The sequence below is a fragment of the Rhipicephalus microplus genome, unplaced genomic scaffold, assembly GCF_043290135.1.
Source record: "Rhipicephalus microplus isolate Deutch F79 unplaced genomic scaffold, USDA_Rmic scaffold_14, whole genome shotgun sequence".
Lineage (NCBI taxonomy): Eukaryota > Metazoa > Arthropoda > Arachnida > Ixodida > Ixodidae > Rhipicephalus > Rhipicephalus microplus.
Window position 1 is genome coordinate 22,097,176 of NW_027464587.1, and position 20,210 is coordinate 22,117,385.

The 20,210-nt window shown below is 46.8% G+C and overlaps 1 protein-coding gene across 5 annotated transcripts in view; it reads right to left on the minus strand.

Annotated features, from left to right (window-relative positions):
* The window catches only part of Polr1A (RNA polymerase I subunit RpI1), a 610,310-nt gene that overhangs the window by 493,984 nt on the left and 96,116 nt on the right, over positions 1-20,210 (minus strand). For all 5 annotated transcript variants that reach the window (XM_075882913.1, XM_075882912.1, XM_037432148.2 and 2 more), the window contains one exon: positions 11,042-11,262. In XM_075882913.1, coding sequence (XP_075739028.1) covers positions 11,042-11,262 — 221 coding nt within the window. The remainder of the gene's footprint in view (positions 1-11,041; positions 11,263-20,210) is intronic.

A 20,210-nucleotide genomic window follows, 5' to 3' on the forward strand; every position in this document is an offset into this window, starting at 1 on the left:
CTCACTCCCCTGCCCTAGTCATGTAATCTGTGATGACTTCTCCTTCCACTACTGTTACTATGACAACAACGACGATGACACCACAGGGCAGACTTCACTGTTGAAATTCTGTGACAGTCTGGCACACAGAACGCTTAGGCTAATTTCGGCGTAGTACACTGGTGTAACGACAATAAGCCCAAAAAGACTTTCACAGTGCTACCAGCTTACCAGCTGTTGCAAGACACAGCCTCTGTTGTCCCTTAATTACACATGCATGCACGTGCTGTGCAATATCGCTTTCATCAAAAGCTTTACTGGCAATAATACAGAGCTATGTGTGATACAAGATCGAAATATGCTACGCGGTAGAAAACACGAACAGGAAAAGACAAAGACAGGCGCTGACTATCAAATAAAGGTTTATTCATCTCGCACTGCATTCATATATTGCCACAATGAATATGCAGCACCAAGAGAACAACAAAGAACACGCGCAATGGGAGAAAAAAGAAGAGGTTCTCTTCCGATCAGTTTACCAGTGTTCTGGTACAATTAAAGTGAGTTTCCTGTATTTAACTGCTGCTGTTTCTGCATTGTGACACTGGTGGAGGTGCTGAGTACATGTTCAGGACGCCTGACAACAGCCCCGCATCTAGTCCAGAAAGACTTCCGCGCATCGACACCCCCGTTCACCGCAGCAGCCGCCGCCTGTTAGGCCTCAGCCCGGAGTTCGGTCCATTGCCGGAAAGCGTGACCGAGCCAGAAAGCATGACGGCGCCTGGAAGCACTGGCCCCAACATGTCCAGCCCAAGCACGACACAGGTAACTGTTTTGAACCTTCGACTTCCGGTTTACTTCCACGGAAACGCATATGAGGACGCACATGACTGGCTCCAGGAATTCAAGCACACAGCGAATGCTAACGGGTGGAACACCACATAGAAATTGGGCTGCGTTTATTTTCCGCTTCAAGACGGAGCCCGAACATGGTTCACGAATCGCGTGTGGTCGTCTTGGGACGAGTTCCGGCAGAAGTTCCTTGACACGTTCGCGAGCACTGAAAGATGAGAAATCGCACAGCGTCTCCTCGAGTCACGGATTCAGAAACCAAATGAATCCGTTACGATGTTTGTTGAGGACACGGCGCGGCTATTTCGTCGAGCAGATCCTAATATGCCCGAAGCCAAAAAGGTTAGCCACCTCATGCGGGGCGTTAAGGAGGAGCTCTTCGCTGGTCTTGTACGAAACCCGCCTACAAGTGTTGATGAATTCTCCAAGGAGGCGACATCCATCGAACGCGCACTGCATTTACGTTATCGCCAGTATGACCGCCCAACCCACAGTGCACCGATCAGCGTGGCAGCCACGACCACAGCAACAACACCCGACGAAGGTTCTTTGCGCCAACTAATACGAGAAATCGTACAAGAATAGGGCAAGAAGCTCGTCGCTAAACCGAATGACTGCGCGATTGCCTCAGTAATGAAAGTTGTACGCCAGGAGATCAGGCAAGCGCTCTCGCTTCCTGAGCCGAACACGAGCCCTCCCAGCGCAAGCTATAGAGACATAGTCCGCCGACAGCCAGCGAACGTGCCGACACCACATCAGTACCACCAGCAACATCCGCCGACAGCGCCCTGGTACTACAGAGAAACTTCAACGCCGAGGCGGCCACCACTTCGCGAAACTGACATCTGGCATACCCCTGACCATAGGCCCCTGTGCTTTCATTGTGGGGAAGCAGGCCACATCGTTCGCTATTGCCCATATCGCGTCGCAGGGTACTAAGGGTTTCCTTCAACAGTTCCTCGGCGCCATTTCAACGGAACACCAGACGTCGACACGAGTGTCATGACCCCGCGGGATGCTCCTCCTGGGTTTCGGCCGCACTCACCCTCTCCTAGGCGTTATTCTCCATCCTCTAGACGGAGCACCACTGACATGCAAAGAGGGAGATCCCCTAGTCCACACCGGGGAAACTAAAAGCAGCGACCTCAGGGTGAAAGGTTGCAAATCGTCGAAGTGCTGAAAATCCCCCAATACTGCCGAGCGAAGAGAGACACATTTTCAATGAATCGACGAAAGATGGGGTTGTTACTGCCGAAGTTGCAATTACGATTGACGGACATGACGTCATGGCATTGGTCGACACTGGCGCGGACTTCTCAATAATGAGTGAGAGTCTGGCAGACATGCTCAGGAAGGTTACCATGGAATGGACAGGACCGCAGATTAGAGGAGCTGGAGGGCAGCTACTCACACCTACCGGAAAGTGCACCGCAAGAATGAAGATAGGGGATGCATCCTTCTTCGAAACTTTCGTTATTCTTTCTGAGTGTTGCAAACAGGCAATCTTGGGGATGGATTTCTTGTGTGAATATGGTGCCATAATCAATATACCGGACGGTGTACTGACCTTTTCAGCGGATCAAAGCGCAGCGCTATACCGAAAATCCCTGCGAGTCATTGACGATGTGATCGTACCTGCGTTATCTGCCGCCTTGTTTCAGTCATGTGCAGCGAGCAGAATACTGGAGAAGGAATCACTGAACAAGTATTGACGCTTCTACTCTCTCACGTTGTTGCAATTGCCAGAAGTATTGTCAATGTTGTGTATGATGAAGCGGAGGTTTTGTTGACGAATTTTACCAACGAGCGACGACACATCACGCAAGGCACTACAGTTGCCTACTTCGACGAGATCACCGAAATCCGCGAGTGCTGTATAGTACAACAGGACGAGCCGCAAGCCACGTCAGCCTTACCACCTATTGACGTAAGCACGGATTTATCACCAGCACAGAGACAGCGTCTAGTAGATCTTCATCAGTTCAAAGACTGTTTTTCATCGACCTCGAGGGTCAGTCAAACGCCACTGACAAAGCACCGGATAATAACGGAGGAAACGGCAAGGCCCATACGACAGAACCCATACCGCGTAGCACCGAAAGAGCGTGAAGCGATCCAGGAACAAGTGAAGAAAATGCTCGATGATGACGTCATCCAGCCGTCAAGAAGTCCTTGGGCATCGCCGGTAGTGCTGGTTAAAAAGAAAGACGGAAGCTTGCGATTTTGTGTCGACTACCGCAAGCTGAACCGTGTGACAAAGAAAGACGTATACTCATTACCGCGCATCGATGATTCACTCGACAGGCTGAGGTATGCACGCTACTTTTCGTCAATGGACCTCAAAAGTGGGTATTGGCAAACTGAGGTCGACGAGCTTGACAGAGAAAAAACTGCTTTTGTAACGCCTGACGGGCTTTATGAATTTAAAGTCTTGCCATTCGGATTGTGCTCAGCCACTGCAACATCCCAGAGACTGATGGATACCGTTCTGTAAGGCCTTAAGTGGCAGACATGTCTGGTCTATCTGGACGACGTCATTGTTTTTTCAAAAACATTTAAGGAACACCTGAGCAGGCTGCTATCGGTATTCAGGGCAATAAGGTCTGCCGACCTGACACTGAAACCCGAGAAGTGTCATTTCGGTTTCAAGGAGCTCCAATTTTTAGGCCATGTAGTGAGCCATGAAGGTGTTCGACCTGATCTCGATAAGATTGCGGCCGTCAGAAAATTTCCGGTGCCAAAAGACAAGAAAGCAGTCAGGCGTTTCCTTGGCCTATAGGCATACTACCGAAGGTTTATTGCCAATTTCTCCCACATAGCCTCGTCAGTAACACGACTCACTATAGAAGACGTTTCGTTCTCATGGGGCGGTGATCAACAGGTGACATTTGACGATCTCCGACAACGCCTGCAGACTCCGCCTGTGCTTGCTCACTTTGATGAGGATGCTCCTACCATGGTCGACACAGATGCCAGCAACGCGGGTTTAGGCGCTGTACTCGTCCAGTGGCAAGACTCAGTCGAGCGTGTGATCGCATATGCTAGTAGGACGCTTTCCCGCGCCGAGTAGTTGGACTCGGCGCGGGAAAGCGTTTTATTGGCATATGCGATCGCAACGGAAAAAGAGTGTCTTGCTGTCGTATGGGCGGTTATGAAGTTTCGTCCGTACCTCTATGGTCGTTCCTTCCACGTAGTAAGCGACCATCATTCCCTCTGCTGGCTGAACAACTTGAAACACCCGTCTGGTCGGCTCGCATGGTGGAGCTTACGCCTTCAAGAGTTTGATATGACGGTCCTGTATAAGTCCGGACGGCAGCACACCGACGCCGATTGCTTATCAAGGTCACCGATAAAGCGCGACGATGACACAGAAGATGACAGCATGGCGTTTGTAGGAGTCGTCGACACTACTACGATTTCGTGCAAGCAGAAAGAAGACAGCGAGATGCTTCCCCTTATTGAATTTTTGAATGGCCGGACAACAACCGTCCCTAGAAGATTTGCAAGGTGCCTGCCGTCATTCTGCTTACGTAGTGGTGTCCTCTATAAGAACTTTTCTCCCAGAGGAAGCGCCCACCTACTTGTCGTTCCGACGTCGCTCCGTGAGGAGATACTTTGTGCTTGCCACGATGAGCCAACGTCTGGTCATCTCGGATACACACGCACATTGGCCAGAATCCAACAGAAATACTACTGGCCAAGACTTCCAGCTATTGTGAAGCATTACGTGCGCACGTGCCTAGATTGCCAACGACGAAAATCGCCACCGTTAAAACCAGCTGGAATATTACAACCAATTCAAATGCCCACGGTACCTTTTGCCCAAACTGGAATGGATCTCCTCGGACCATATCCGCCTTCCCATGCTGGCAACAAGTGAGTAATAGTCGCCACTGATTATCTTACATGCTACACGGAAACAAAGGCTTTGTCAAGTGGCACCGCCGTTGAAACCGCACAATTCTTCGTAGAAAATATCGTCCTGAGGCACGGTGCTCCGACACTCATAATAATGGATCCAGGTGCCGCTTTGACGGCCGCGCTCCTTAAGACAGTGCTTGAGCTCAGTGGAACAGCCTATCGGAAAACCACGTCCTATCATACACAAACCAACAGCTTAACAGAACGCCTCAACAACACTATTGCCGACATGTTGAGTATGTACGTTGACGTGGATCACAAGAACTGGGACGACATTCTACCGTACATCAGGTTCGCCTATAATACAGCGCAGCAAGAAACTACACGAAGAAGGCCGTTCAGTCTCCTTCATGGCCGTGAAGTGACGACGATGCTTGACGCCATGTTACTGCACGACTGCAATGACATCGATTTGAACGCTGCATCTTTTACCCGACGAGCAGAAGAAGCGAGGCAGCTTGCACGCGTCCGAATCACCCAGTAGCAAAATTACGACGCCCAACGTTATAATCTGCGACACTGACATGTCCTCTATCGGCCCCGCGACAAAGTCTGGGTATGGAGTCCTATCCGCCGCCGGGGACTGTCTGAAAAAATTGCTAAAGAAGCATTTTGGTCCCTACACCGTTTTACAACGCCTGAGCGACGTTAATTACGTCGTCGTTCCTGACAGCCCCTCGACAACTCGCCAGCAAAAAACAGAAATCGTGCACGTTATGCGAAAGAAGCCCTATTTTTCGGACTGATTTACACCATACATCTACTACACCGTCTTTTGTAGAAGAGCATCAGGACGCTGCTCTCTGGAGGGGGGCAAATGCCACATTGAATATGCAGCACCAAGAGAACAACGAAGAACACGCGCAGCGGGAGAAAAAAGAAGAGGTTCTCTTTCGATCAGTTTGCCAGTGTTCTGGTACAATTAAAATGAGTTTCCTGTATTTAACTGCTGCTGTTTCTGCATTGTGACAATATGACAAACAGGAAAAAAAGAGAAAAGAAAGAAAAGTTAGCATTTCAACAAGCGACAAATTTCATACACCTGAAGCATGAGGCAGAATATCAGATTCATTACACACATGTGCCATTTGCCAGATACTGAAGCTCTTTTTCTAAGAGAGCTACCGATGGTTTGCTCACGCTTCGGGCGTATGAAATTTACGTTTGTTGGAATGCTAACTTTCTTTTTTTTTTCCCTGTTTGTCATATACAAATGCAGTGTGTGATAAATAAAACTTCAGTTGATAGTCTGCACTTGTCCTTGTCTTTTTCCGTCGGTGTTTTCTACCGCGTAGTATATTTAGATCATGTATCACCAACTGCCCCAATTGTCCACTTTGATTAGCTATGCGTGATGTGTACTAGGGCCCTGAGAGAAGTGGTTTGCTGAGCCACAATGTGGCCATATTTTTTGCAGCCTTTGTGCAGGAGTACAGGTTGCAAAAACTTCAGATAATTCAAATGAACTCCTCGGGTGCCCTCAAGTCTGAATCATCGAGAACCAACAGTAGAAATCAAATGAAAGCCATACAAGACTTCCCCATCTTCAATTTCACAACTATTTTAGCCTTACCCTGACTTGTGGCAATCACCACTACACACATAGTTGCAAAAGATGCAACAAGCAAGACATACATGTTTTTCTCTAAACCAACCATGCAAATCAAGAGCTATGCTTGGTTTGATTCACAGCCAAAGCTAAGCATCACTGATGCACGTCACCACACATGCACGTCACCACATCACTACATTGCATGTATTTTCTCCCTGGCACATTCACATGCTTTCACACCTATTTTTTTTTTAATGCAGCAATGCACGTATGAACACTATACGATGTAGATTGAAGGGGCCCTGCAACACTTTCTCAAGCTATTACCGAATGACCTTTTTGAAGTTACTATTACTTTTTAATTACTGTTCAAGTTACTATTACTGAGGTTACTTTTAATTGATTGATATGTGAGGCGTAACGTCCCAAAACCACCATATGATTATGAGAGAGGCCGTAGTGGAGCGCTCCAGAAATTTTGACCACCTGGGGTTCTTTAACGAGCGCCCAGATCTGAGCACACGGGCCTACAACATTTTGGCCTCCATCAAAAATGCAGCCGCCGCAGCAGATCGCCCCGGTGGTCTAGTGGCTAAAGTACTCGGCTGGTGACCTGCAGGTCAGCAGCCGAGTACTTTAGCCACTAGACCACCGGGGCGATCTGAAGTTACTATTACTACTGTAAAAAAAGATAAAAAAGCCTAGGTGACAATTGGGGCACAGCAATCTACCGGCTCCATAAGCTCATCAAGCGACTCTCGCGTCAGGACGGCCTAATTGAGCATTAAGACGTGACTATACATCAATACTGGCAAATGGGACATGCTGAAGTGGTGCCCGAGCTACAATCTGATAATGCTGTGAACTACATGTTGCATTGCGAGGTTGTACGAGAAGACTCGCTGACCAAGAAACTTCGGGTAAAGTTCGACATCTCATCGCATGAAAAGGGATACATACCATTAAACAACTGTTTGGACACGGGTACAAATCTCAATCCGGATCTGCTTCAAGTGTTGCATCGTTTTTGATGCCACCCAATAGCCATCAATGCCGACATTGAGAAAGCTTTCCTGTAGATAGAAATACAGGAATCGAATGAAAATGCATTTAATTGTATATGGTTCGGGAACATGCCCCAAGGTGAAAACGACAACATTATCGAGTGGCGAATGACACGTGTGGCATTCGGATTGACGTCAAGTCCTTTCCTGCTGATGGCAATGATACACCACCACCCGGACAACGTAAGCGGTGAGCAACAAACCTTGGCTCGGACACTGAAGCAGAGTTTCTACGTGGACGACCTGCTCGTAGGAGCCGACAGTTTTGACGAAGATCAAGACGTGTACGAAAAAGCAAAGTCGATCTTGGAAGATGCTGCGATGAACCTCTGAAAGTGGAAGACAAACAATGCTCGACTCCAGGAAGTGTTCTCGAAAAACGAAGAGTGCCTGAAAGGATTGTACAGTGCTTCCGCAAAGGTTCTAGGATGCTATAGAACGTCGAAGACTATTACTTGGCAAGTTCTTCAAAGTCTGTCACGCAGTTCCTGCTTCCGATTAAGGAGCACTCAAAGTGGACCACCTTAAGAACAGCTTCCAGAATATTCGATCCTCTCGGTATTCCAAGTTACCAATGAAAACCGAGAAGTTATGAAAAGAATGGTGTACTGAAGTTGCTCAGTTATGCTGTATTAAGATACCGCAATACGTCATAAGTCATCCGAAGGAAGAAATCACCATGACGCAATATCTCGATGCTAGTCCAAAGGCCTATGGAGCATGCACGTACCTTGGAGCGATGGACATCAATGGTAACTGTAGTACAAAGATTATCGTTGCTAAGTCTCGTGTGACACCTACAAAAGCCTTGACCATGCCAAAGTTGGAACTAGTGGGTCCACTTGTTAGAGCGGGACTGTAAAATACCTCAGGAAGTCTTGGAACACGGTTCACTTGTCACGTACAATGTGGTCAGACTCGACAATTCTTCTGAGCTGGATTCGGGCACAGGAAGATGAACTCAGCCCCTTTGTGAGAAACAGAGTGGCCGAGATAGCAGACTGTACCGACAGAGGGCAATGGCGTTAATGTCCTGGGGAAAGAGCCCATCCGATTATCTAACTCGGAGATTATCTGCGGCCGCGCTTCGGGAAAGCATCAACTGGCGGAACGGCCCAGAATGGTTAATTCAACCTGAAACTCTTGGCCAGTTGAGCCCGCTTTAGTTGCCACCCAATAAGACTGCTACGAACCAGAAACTCTGCAGACAGAACTACTGCTACAGATGCAAGAACCCCTTAAGATGTCAAACGCCAAGAAGAAGTAAAACATCTTGACCAGGCTTCTTTGCGTCACAGCGTTAGCGTACATATTTTTAAAAAGGACCCGGAGCACAAGTGAACCGCATACAGAAGAGCTGCAGAAGAGCTGAATATGGCGGAGAAGTTTTGGATAGTAAGAGCACAGCGAAAAGCTTTCTCTCAAGACATAGAGCAACTGTCCAACGAACGCGCTATCTCAAGGTGGTCAATTCTTCATGACCTGCATCCATTTTTGGATACAGAAGGACAACTTAATCTACATGACAGAGACCGCGACTTTCAATTCAAGAAAAACATTCACTGATTTCGCTTCAGGACCATGAATTCATGAGACTGGTAATCATGGACGCACATTGCCATGTTTTACATGGTCAAATATCAGCCACACTGACGGTACTTCGTGAACCATTCTGGATTGTTCATGCACGCCAGGAGAAAGTTGATCAATAATTGTTACCTTTGCAAATGATTCAGAACGGAGACCATGAATGTAGAACATGCCCCACAGCCGAAAAATTGAGCTACTACAACACGCCCGTTTGAAGTTGTCGGAATCGACTTTGCAAGCCTATTATATATATATATGAAGTTCAATCAGAGAGAACCAAAATGTACCAAGGTTTACATTGTGCTATTTGCCTGCGCAACCACAAGAGCAGTACATCTAAAGCTGTCAGATTCTCTCTCATCGGACAGTTTTCTTCTTACTTTCAGGAGGTTTCTTGCTCGCAGAAGAGTGCCTATTAATACTCGGACAAGGCATTGACGTTCAAGAAGGCAAGCAAAGAACAACAAGACATAGGAAAGCTTATCAGTGGATCCCCGTTTGCTGCATTTCTTGCCAATCATCGAATATCATGGAAATTTCTTGTGCCTAACGCTCTACGGTGGGGCGGCTTGTGGGAAACGCTCATCCGGTCGATCAAGTCAGCTCTTCATAAAGTGCTCGGGAAAAGCAGCTTAGGAAGCAAAGAACTGATGACGTTACTTCAAGAAGTCGAAGCTGTTATCGATTCCCGTCCTCTGACATACATGTACATGCAGGCAGAGGAACCGTCACCGGCGTGCCCGACTCAATTCTCGTCCAAAGTCCAGTCCTGGCTCATCCGGATCCTAGTCCATGTGAAACTTCAACCTGGCCGCAAACTAATAGGAATAGTGTTGTCCGGAAGCTGGGGCATCGTCAAAGACTACTGAATCATCTGTGGCAAAGATGGAGAAAAGAGCATCTCCTAGAACTGTGAAGATGGAGAGAAGAGTACCTCCTGGAACTGCGGTCTCTGCCTCGATATCCGCAAGAACGTAACCGAAGTTTAACAGTAGGCGAGGTCGTACAACTGCAAGACGACAAAAGGAATCGGTGCTTTTGGCCACTAGCATGAGTATTGGAAGTACATTCTGGTCGTGATGGACTGGTACGGGCTTACACCATCAAAACACAGAATGGAAAAGTGTTTAAGAGACCCACTCAGGCTCTGCATCACTTAGATATGTCCTCTACCTCCACGACGGAACAGGATGTGAAAAAAGATCATGTACAAATAAACGCTGCCAGCTAGTGAAAGGAAAAAAAGAAGAGCATTGTGTTTGATCATGGCAACAATGGCTTCTGGCTGAATAATTCCACGCCTGTTAACGTCATCGTGTCCACAACTACCTCACAAATTGACAGTCACAAAAAACTTTGAAGATCTATTAAGCACAAACTGAGCTACAAGGATTTTTTTCTTTTTGTTTGCTCCAAGAACCTTCTCTTTCCTTTCGTCCCGACAGGCACACTAAAAACTAGACAGGGGAAATTACAAGAGAACAAGAAGCCATGTGCGTGCAATGTGCAAATCATGGCTCTCAGCACTTCCTTTTCTCTTCTCTACAGCTCACTTTCAGTGTGATATGTGTAATGATGGCACTACAAAGCACAGAAGTGCCACACTTGGGTACCCTGCGGCGGCAGTGAGTATACCAATCAAGGTGCCCAAATCCACCAGTCACGTCCATGTGCTTATGACACAAGAGAAGAGTGAGCTACATCTAGCTGACCTTAAACTTAATTGAAGGTTCCCTACCATATATGTGCTTTGACATTCGCCTCACATGTTTGCAGTAACCTCGACTAGTAATTGGCAGCATTCTTCTGACCATGCACCAAAGTACTTCAGGGCCTCTTTGATGTGCACCAGTTCACTGTGCAGCAGATACTGGCACAGTGCACTAGTATGTGAGTGAAGATATTGCGCTTCCTTCTTTCATCACTCACACACTAACTGTGATGGGTCCTAACCCACGTTTCAGTAAAAATTTGTGGAAACCACCAAGAAAGAAATCATATGCTGTTCTCATGCAAAAAGATTCCAATAGTTATCCTTGCCACTGGAAGAAGCACCTAAATTCTGTATGTCATCCCCACTCACCCAGGGTAAACATCCGGTCCATTGATGACTGCTCTTCTCAACTCTGCTATGTTGCGCTCAGTGACGGGCTCCGGGTAGGACAGCTTGGTGGCAAACACCATGGGCACACCAATCTCCTCGACATCGATGTACGGATCTGGCGAGATCACCGAGCGTGCCGCATAGTTGACACGCTTACCCATCATGTGCTTGCGGAACAGTCCTTCTTTTTTTTCCAGAATCTGAAAGGGACAAATGCACTTGCACCTCTCCCACTGCTCAGGCATCCCTAGCGAAGTTTGTACAGGATCCCAAAGCAGACATTCCAGGATATTCAAGGCCTTTCCGGGACCTGTCACAGGTTTTCCAAGGACTCAATAGAGCATCCAAAAATAGAATTTTTTTTCTCTAAAATTTCCAAAAATGATTCATTTTATTGCCTTTACAATAAATTTATGAATATCGCAATTATCACAAAATTGTCGTCTCCCTATAGCTCTCTCTAGCTTCCTTACACACAGCAACAACTTTTACTGAAAGCACTGTGGGAGCTACAGAACCGAAGCAAGGGAGTGACATACCCATATAGCCAATGGGGACGAAAATTGGACGCGACCATGGCGCCGTCTCAATTCTGTCGATAATCTTTAAAACATTGGGATATTACTATTTTACTTATAATTGAAAAAGTTTTTATTATCTTTTACTCTCATAAATTTTTCAATCAAATAACAATTAAGAATATTGTTTGTATAATCTATTGCTGTGCATAAAATGAAATAGTCTTCAAAGGCACAAGGGCGTTTTGATGTGGAGGTTGGCACTCCGCATAGCAGACGACACCATCGTCATCTGCTTCTACGTCATGGCTGCCCCCGCTCACTGCTGCAGCCCCCTTTCTCAATTTTTCTCATTTCTATAGAGTACATAGCAGTATACAACTTACTACAAGCTCATAAGTATATTGCATACTTACTTTAGTAACTTGTGATGCTGCATATACAGGCCGAGCGAAATGACAACACTGATCACACAAGCTTACAGCAATAAATCGTTATATCGCGAGTCAATCGATCGATGTTTATATAAAATAAAGGCCATGTAAATGACATTCGAGCATGTACAGCAATAAACAATATGCATGCATCAGCGTTCATGTGCAAACAAAGTACGCACTACGCATAGCCCCAACGCAGATGCCCAGAGCCCAGAAGCCGTCCAGTGCTGGCTGATATTCATACTGGCCTCCACAAACCATCGCTGGGGTAAGTAAAGGTATACTTTTACGTCCCTGCACTTGTGTAGCTGAAGATGTAGCAACACCTCATTGACAGTATTTGGTCAACTTTCTGTAATTGGTATCAACGTATTGCCTGCCTTTCGAAGGCAGTGCGGGGCGACTGTGTTTTCTGGTCCGCACTGCCACCTAAAGTGCGTCACTTTCCAATTTTCTACGCGTGCACTATGCATGCTTCAGAAGGCCTAAAATTAAACGAGAAACAGTTCTTTATGCTTACCATTCTTAAGTCTTACAAATAAAATCGTCAAAAAAAAAAAAGACTTCGTTTGGTTTCGTTCACTTACGCCGACGGTGTGCTGTCGTCGTTTCGATTGTGGCTACGCCTCACGGCGCGGCTGCAAAGCTCTCAACATGCCACCGGCTTGACCAAAGTGCATGCTTGCTACCGCGCTAAATAATAATGCTTAAGTTAACAGACCATTTTCTCATTGGCCTGGCAGAAACAAATGCAGTTTTATTAATTCTGATAATGAAACAGTTGCAGGAATTCACAGGTAAAAAAAATTCGGGAGATCTCACGTATCTGGGAATCGATGTTATGCGAAGCACGCGGAGAGAAGGTGGCCGTGCTGCAAATTTTTTATTGAATGACACATCATGAAATGACGCTAAGTATATGTACAAATGTTGCATGCACAGACATATGTTGAAGAGTTGCAGATGTTTATATAACTAGTTGTTTTCACTTGCGCAATGGTGCCAACTGGAGCATGCGTATTAGCAACACTAGAAGCTGATATGAAGCACTGATGCTCGCGAGGATGCTGGCCCTGGACACTGCTACATAAATATATTTAAACGCATGGCAACTAACCACAACTGATGTTAATTCGACGTGACGGCTGTGTCTATGGAGTACATATGCACGGCCACCTAGATCGGGCACGCGCTGCGGTGTTTCTCTGGCCGTTCCATTCGGCGCGCCTCATTGAAAAAATGTAATTGGAGAAGTTTTGCCGCACACCGCAACGCGGCGCTCTTCTTGAACTTCCCTGCAGATGACGCCGAGGGCGCCGCACCGTAGACACGCTTGGAGAAATGCACATAGGACGTTATTCACGTGGTGACTGGAATAAAGGAACACTAGCCTAATATTTACTCTTAGTCGGGCTTGAAGCATTGAGTGTTGTTCTCTGTAGCATGCTATGATTGAGACAGAGCCAAGCAGCGTGAGGCGACTGCGTGTGGCGCAGCTTGTTTGCAAATTTCGCTTGCATGACACATGTGTTAAGCTGACAGATTACGCGATCTGCCGGGCTTTTCATTCTTTGTTATACAGTGCAGTCCACTTATAACGATATCGAGAAAACCTAAAAATATGATCGTTATAACCGGTGATCGTTATATCTGGACTGCCGCCAAAAAATCGTCGCCGGACGTACCTTTTGTAGCTCCAGGCTTCATTTTGCTATTTTCACCAATTAATAAATATTGTAGATAGTAGGATGTCAAAAACAAGACTTTATTTCTTACTCCGAAGAACGCATCACGGATTCGCTGAGGAAGAGAGACTGACCGACGGCGGGGTGGGAGCAGTGGGAGGAAGAAAGCACAGCCAGAGGTACACAGCCGGAATGCCAACGAGGCCCCGCCCCCATGCCGCCGCGCCACTTTGCTTTTTGCTTTTTTTATTTTCTCTCTCTTCCCGCTGTCGTTCGGCAAGCTACGAGTAGCTTGCCGGCTTGCCGTTGTAGAAGGCGGGGAGCCGCGGAGCGCGGCGCTCTGCTTTTCGCATTTTTTTTAAAATTCTCTCAGCCTCTCCGCGGTCGACGCGCGGCGAGGCGCAAAACGTGACACAGCTGGCGCCATCTGTAGCGCGTCGCGCCAACTCGCGATGCTCTCCTCGTCTTTTTGAACGGCCGGGACGCGCTGCCGGCGCTGTCCTGCAGTGGCGGCAGATACGTACTCGCCTACGCTAACTTTTCGTCTTGTCTCGGCATAGTTCGTTTCAGAAGAACTTATCAATCTAAATGTTACGATTATTCTGAATGAAACATGCCGTCCACGGCAAACTTTTCATCGTTGTATCCGATATGCGGTGGATAACATATCGTTATATATGGTTTTTTTCCCCATAGCCCCAATGCATAAAATGAGACTGTTAAGTCGACCCATCGTTATAACCGATATATCGTTATATGTAATATCGTTATAAGTGGACTGCACTGTAGCGATCGTTTTTCCCACTGCCACCTGAATCGGTTAGTGTCAATATAGGCGGCCTTGTTCTGCAAGAAATGCATTTTGTCGTTGTTGACCCTGCATATATATAGCTATGTTACGCAGTCCAGCTCTGTCATCACAGCATCAGATTGCTGGAAAACTAAAACATAGTGCTGGCAATGCTACAGTCGTTTTCACCTGCACGATGATCGGCAAAATTTTGTTTCGGACACGACACTGAGAATTTCCAAGTTCGCACGGTACGACAGTGTTACGAATGTGACTTTCTCATCTAAGCGCAGGCCGCATTTAGGCGAGCTATGAACGTGAAAATGATAGGCAATGCTAGTCGACTGCGAAGTATAGGGTGCCAGGGATCGGTCGCCCCATTACCAAAGTACTTTCTTTCACTCAGGTGAATCTTGTCATTTTAAGGGAAGATGCGGGTTGAAAAATCGCGTTTTTAGCGAAATTTCTCGTATTTCTGACTTTTATTGCATTGTAATCTTCAAACCTTCTTCTTTCATCTGTGAAAATTTCAAAACTAAATTCGAACCGCAAAATGCAAAAAAATGTGTATGAAGGCATCGCGGTGGCTCAAAATTTCGTGAATTTGTGCTGATATTGGCCATCTTTGACTGCGCGCTGCTCCCCTTCGTAGTGCCGCCCGCCATCGCGATTGGTTGGGAAAGTTGCGTCCGGCCTTCTTCTTACAGCTCCGACGACCGCCAGTTTCGTACGTGGGCAAAAAAAATTAAAAAACGAGGCCTTTTTATCACGTGGTTTGAGCGGTTTGAAACGCGCGGCACCCTAAGCCGCATCGCCATTGGCTACCGAGTCATTGTCAGCTGTGTTGGTGGCGGCCATCGGCATTTGGTCCGTCTGCTTTTCTGCGCGTCTACACATATTTCTGCGATGACAAGCCCGAAAAAGTGCAACGTGAGACCGCAGAAGTTTCGAACGAAGCACAAGTTCAAGGGAAGGCGGCATAAAGCGCCCCGAACGACGGCGACGAACGAGAACGCACCTACGTGTGCTAGGCCTGACGGCGGCATCGACGAGTGCGCGAGCGACAGTGGCTGCGATGAAGGGATTGACGCTGCGCTTTCTTTCATCAGTGCTTCGGAAAAGAAGCTCAGCTTCTTCGAAAAAGACGAAAGACAGCGCGATGAGGTTTGTGCAACGACAGTTTTGTGCGACACCCTCTTGCTGACGGCACTTGTGGCAGGTGCGGCATGCCCTGCTTGCGGTATTCAAAAACTTGCCATTCGGAAGCCGGCAGAAAAGCGCAAGGGACTTTCGTCGCTCCTCGAACTTCATTGCGAAAACAGTGAATGCTCAGCAACTGTTCTTTCGTGCTCCTATACGTCACTGCGTGTTACGGCGGACGGCACCAGCCGAGTGAGCCAACGCTACGACAGTGGGAGCTCCCGAGATAGTTTCGCTGTAAATATGAAGGCGGTGGTGGCTGCACGCGCTGTCGGCATTGGGCATGAGCAATTGTCGAGATTTTGCTCCATTATTGGACTCCCAAAGCCAATGCACCACCGAGAATTTTTTTCGATAGCAAAGAAGGTGCACACCGCTGCCATGGCAGCTGTGAGTGAAAACTTGCGCCGATCCAGAGAGTTGACGAAAGAAGTAGCAGGCGAAACTGAAGTGGCTGTTATGTTCGACGGCACTTGGCAGAAGAGGGGCCACAAAAGCCACAACGGGATTGGCGCAGTTATCTCCTTAGATACTGGCCTCTGCTTAGACTTCGAGGTCATATCAAATTACTGCCTGACATGCAGTAGGCACAAGGATATGGGGCCAGACGAGGAAGTGTGGCAGGCATTCCATGGCCCAGTCTGTGAAAGAAATGCAGACTGTTCCTCCCATCCTATGGAAACGGAGGCTGCAATGCGCATTTGGCAGAGAACACTGACTTATGACACCCCACTGCATTTCATGACATTCTTGAGTGACGGTGACAGCAAAGCATATAGTGCAGTTGCAGAGTCAAAAGTCTATGGTGCTGTCAATATAGAAAAAGAAGACTGCACTAACCATGTGGCCAAGAGACTTGGCACCGCGCTACGGAAGCTGCATGTGCCATTACCACGAGGGCAGAAAATGAAAGAGCCAGCCATTCAGAAGCTCCAAACATACTATCAGATTGCCATAACAAGCAACAGGGGGAGTGTACGGGATGTGTACACTGCAGTATGGGCTTCGTACTTCCACTCATGCTCTACTGACAATGCTGGCAGCCACAAGTTTTGCCCTGCAGGAACAGAGTCGTGGTGCAAACATCAACGCGCTGAAGCACTTGGTGAACCTGCACCACGCCACACACCTCTCCTGACAAAAGCACAGGGATTGGGTGTTTTGCCCATTTATAAGCGGCTAACGGATGAGAAGCTCCTTGCTCGATGCATCAAAGGGAAAACCCAGAACGCATCGGAATCCCTGAACAGCAAAATTTGGCAACTTGGCAAAATTTGGCAAAATTTGGCATAGAGTGCAAGTATCTATTTAGATTCTCAGTGCTGCTTGATTATGTTTTTCAAAAATTACATAACATTGAAAGCCCTTGGCAACTAGAGCCATAGTAAATTTTTCTATTTTATTATTTTATTTCACCTTTTTACACCCAAAATTTATATAGTTTTTTGCACTCTACAGTTCCAAAGGATCATAGTCAGCTATATCTGCATGCTTTATCTCAAATTTTTATAGGTCAGAATTGTTGCATAACAATGGCCGTAATTTTGCAGTATCTGACCTGCAGAAAGAAAACCAAGCCATCAACATGAAAATAAATGACATATTTGAAAAGAGGAGAAAAAACTCTATTAGCATGCCCATTTGTGTTAAATTCAGACTCTTATTAAAGAAAATCGTTTTTTGAGTAGCATCTCCCCTTAAAGCGAGACATCGTTAAAAAGCTTGTTTCGCAAAAATTATGTCGTCGGCGTCTGTATGTGAGCGGAAAAGATGCATTGGCCGTGAGCGAAAATTTGAGGTAGATTCAATGAAGATGATGTTTGCACTTCGGCCTTCCTTACGGTAAAGTGTAAGTCTCCGCCGAGAAGTAAGAGCTTCGGGCTAGTGATTGGGGAGGCGATTGTGTGTGTGTTCTTTCGTGCATATGTGTATGTGCGTGTGTGTGCATGAACTTTTCTGTCGGGTCTAGTGCGTGCATGCCAAGTGTGTCTGTTTTTCCATGCATGAGCGTGTCCAAATGTGTGTGTATGTAAGAGCGCGCACTCTTCTGCCTGTGTGGGCGTACTTGTGTGTGTGATCGAGTGCGTGCATGTGTGTGCATTCTTTTGTGCGTGAATGTGTGCAGATGTGCATGTGTGTGCTCTTCCATGCGTGTGTTTACGAGTGTGCGTGCATGTGCGCGCCCTCATCGGTCTGTGTGCACGCTTGTATGTGTAAGCGAGTGTACGCACTCGTGCGTGTGTGTTCTTTTGTGCATGCAAGTGTGTCTGTGTGTGCTCTTTTGTGAGTGAGTGCATGCGAGTGTATGTGAGCGTGCTCGTCTGTCTGTGTATGTTTGTCTGCATGTGTTTTTGTGCATGTTTTTAGTGAGTGTTCTTGTGTCAATGCATTTTTCCACGTGTGAAAAAAAAAAACGCCTTCTACGTGTACCTAAACGCTAAGCGTCGTCTGTGTCTATATGCAAATTAACCCTGGTTGCGCTCAGCCATCACTTTCCACAGAGTTACGAGATGCATGCCAACCCGGACTGCTTCACATAGGAGCACATTTGCAGGAAGCTCCACTCCCACATCTTTCCCTTCATTGCCGAAAAATGTCTGCGAGTAAAGCAGGTAAGCTTGCACCTTGAAGGCCTATGTACCTCAAGGTATCTCTGCCAACATCCACGATGCAGCTCAGCTCTCCTTCGGATCGTTTCCCTTTTCTGGAAGCGGTCAACAAAAAATGCTTAATAAATCACTTTCGGATCGTTTCTCTTTTCTGGAAGCGGTCAACAAAAAATGCTTAATAAATCAGTCGGGTGAGTTCACTCTCCTGTGTACTTTCTACTCATGTGCTTCACAGGAGAGCACCAAGATTTCCTTGAAAATTGGCTCAAGGATGTGTTCGCTTCGGTCACTATCATCACGACAGCAGCTGGGGCACGAAGAAAAAGAAAGGATATAGCGCCAGCCACCATCAATTCTTCTATTTGTTTTATTTTAGGTGGTTGCGGGGCGAGGAAAGATAAGGTGTACAGCTAACTAGTGGTGTGCGGTTTCTATAAAGTGACATCTTCAAGTACTGCGAACCATCCTGCATAGACAGCAAAGGAAAGAAGTAGTAGTAGGTGTGCGCCCTCATGCGGCGAATGGAGCGGCCACGCCTACTTTTGCAATTACGCCTTCTCCATCCGAATGAGACGGCCGGAGGAACACCGCCATGCACGCCCTATCCAGGCGGCGGTGACATATGTAATGTTTATAAAACTGGGTAAGCAGCACTGCAACCACTATAGACGTTTGACGAAGATTAGCGTCGATTTGAAGAGTATTTCCAAGATGCTTCATTGCCACGCAGAATGCTTGCGTTTGATTCCAGCTGGGATGCTGACATTTATTTTTGGCATTCGTCGAGTCGACGCTACCGATGTCCCTCGCGCGTTAAAATGGCCCATGTGTGTTCTCGCTGTTCCTGGGTAGATACTAAATGTCAATCACTTGTGGCACATACCCACATACCAGCAGCATATACATGTCCGTGGGTATGTACCACTGTCTTGCAGGAAGCGTTTGATAACACACACAACCGGACTCGGACATTATTCATGTCATGACCAGTGCGTCTTATTTGTCAAACCATCTTACCCGCCCATGCTAATTTTGGTTCCCGCCAAGTTAAGGGGGTGACCATGAGAGCACCCAAACGTAAGCAGCTAGACAGATGAATAGATACGCTCAGTGTCGCCGAAGTTCGCTAAGAAATGCTTCGCATTTAAAATGCAGTTATTTGTACACTTTAGAAGAATGCCTTCCTTTTCTTTCTATTTGTTGGAGACCACGACCTCCTCAGCACATTCAAAGTAAACATGGTGTCCACGATGTAGTGGGTCAGTGTGTGACCACAAACGCGCTGTTTAATTTTTCAAGAAAAATAGACTCGAAGTATGACACCCAAATGTTCACTGAACAATCGAAATATCTCTCCCATTCACATCTTTAGTGTATTTATGCTTTTCTCGAAGTGTTAATGAAGCGAGCGAGCAAAACTACAATCAGCTGTTTGTGAAGAAATCAACTACAATCAACTGTTTGTGGAGCAATACTAATGAGCGGAATCTCCGCCTTCGTAGCCTTCACTCAACTGCCAAGGTGAGTTGTCGCGGAGTGTAGCTTCCCCTCTTGCACACAAGGGGGAGGGAGCCGGCACCAGAGAGCAGTACGCATCTCTCACTTCACTACTTCAGAGTTGTTTTGTTCTTCCTCCATGCAGTTTAGAAAAATGAAATCATACGCGCTCATGCTGAATCATTGTTTCTGAATTGGGGAGCCTGTCAGGTCACCACGCCAATCTACCACATTAAGAAGGTTGCAATGTCCATATAAATGTGCATTACTCGGAAAATTCAAGAATCTTCAAGGACAAAAAACTTTCAAGAGCCTTGAAAGCTCATCTTTAAAATTCAAGGATATTAAAATTTTGAGCGACCTGTCCGCATCCGGCATCTATCACTGCTGCTGCTGCTAAGGTTTTACGTGC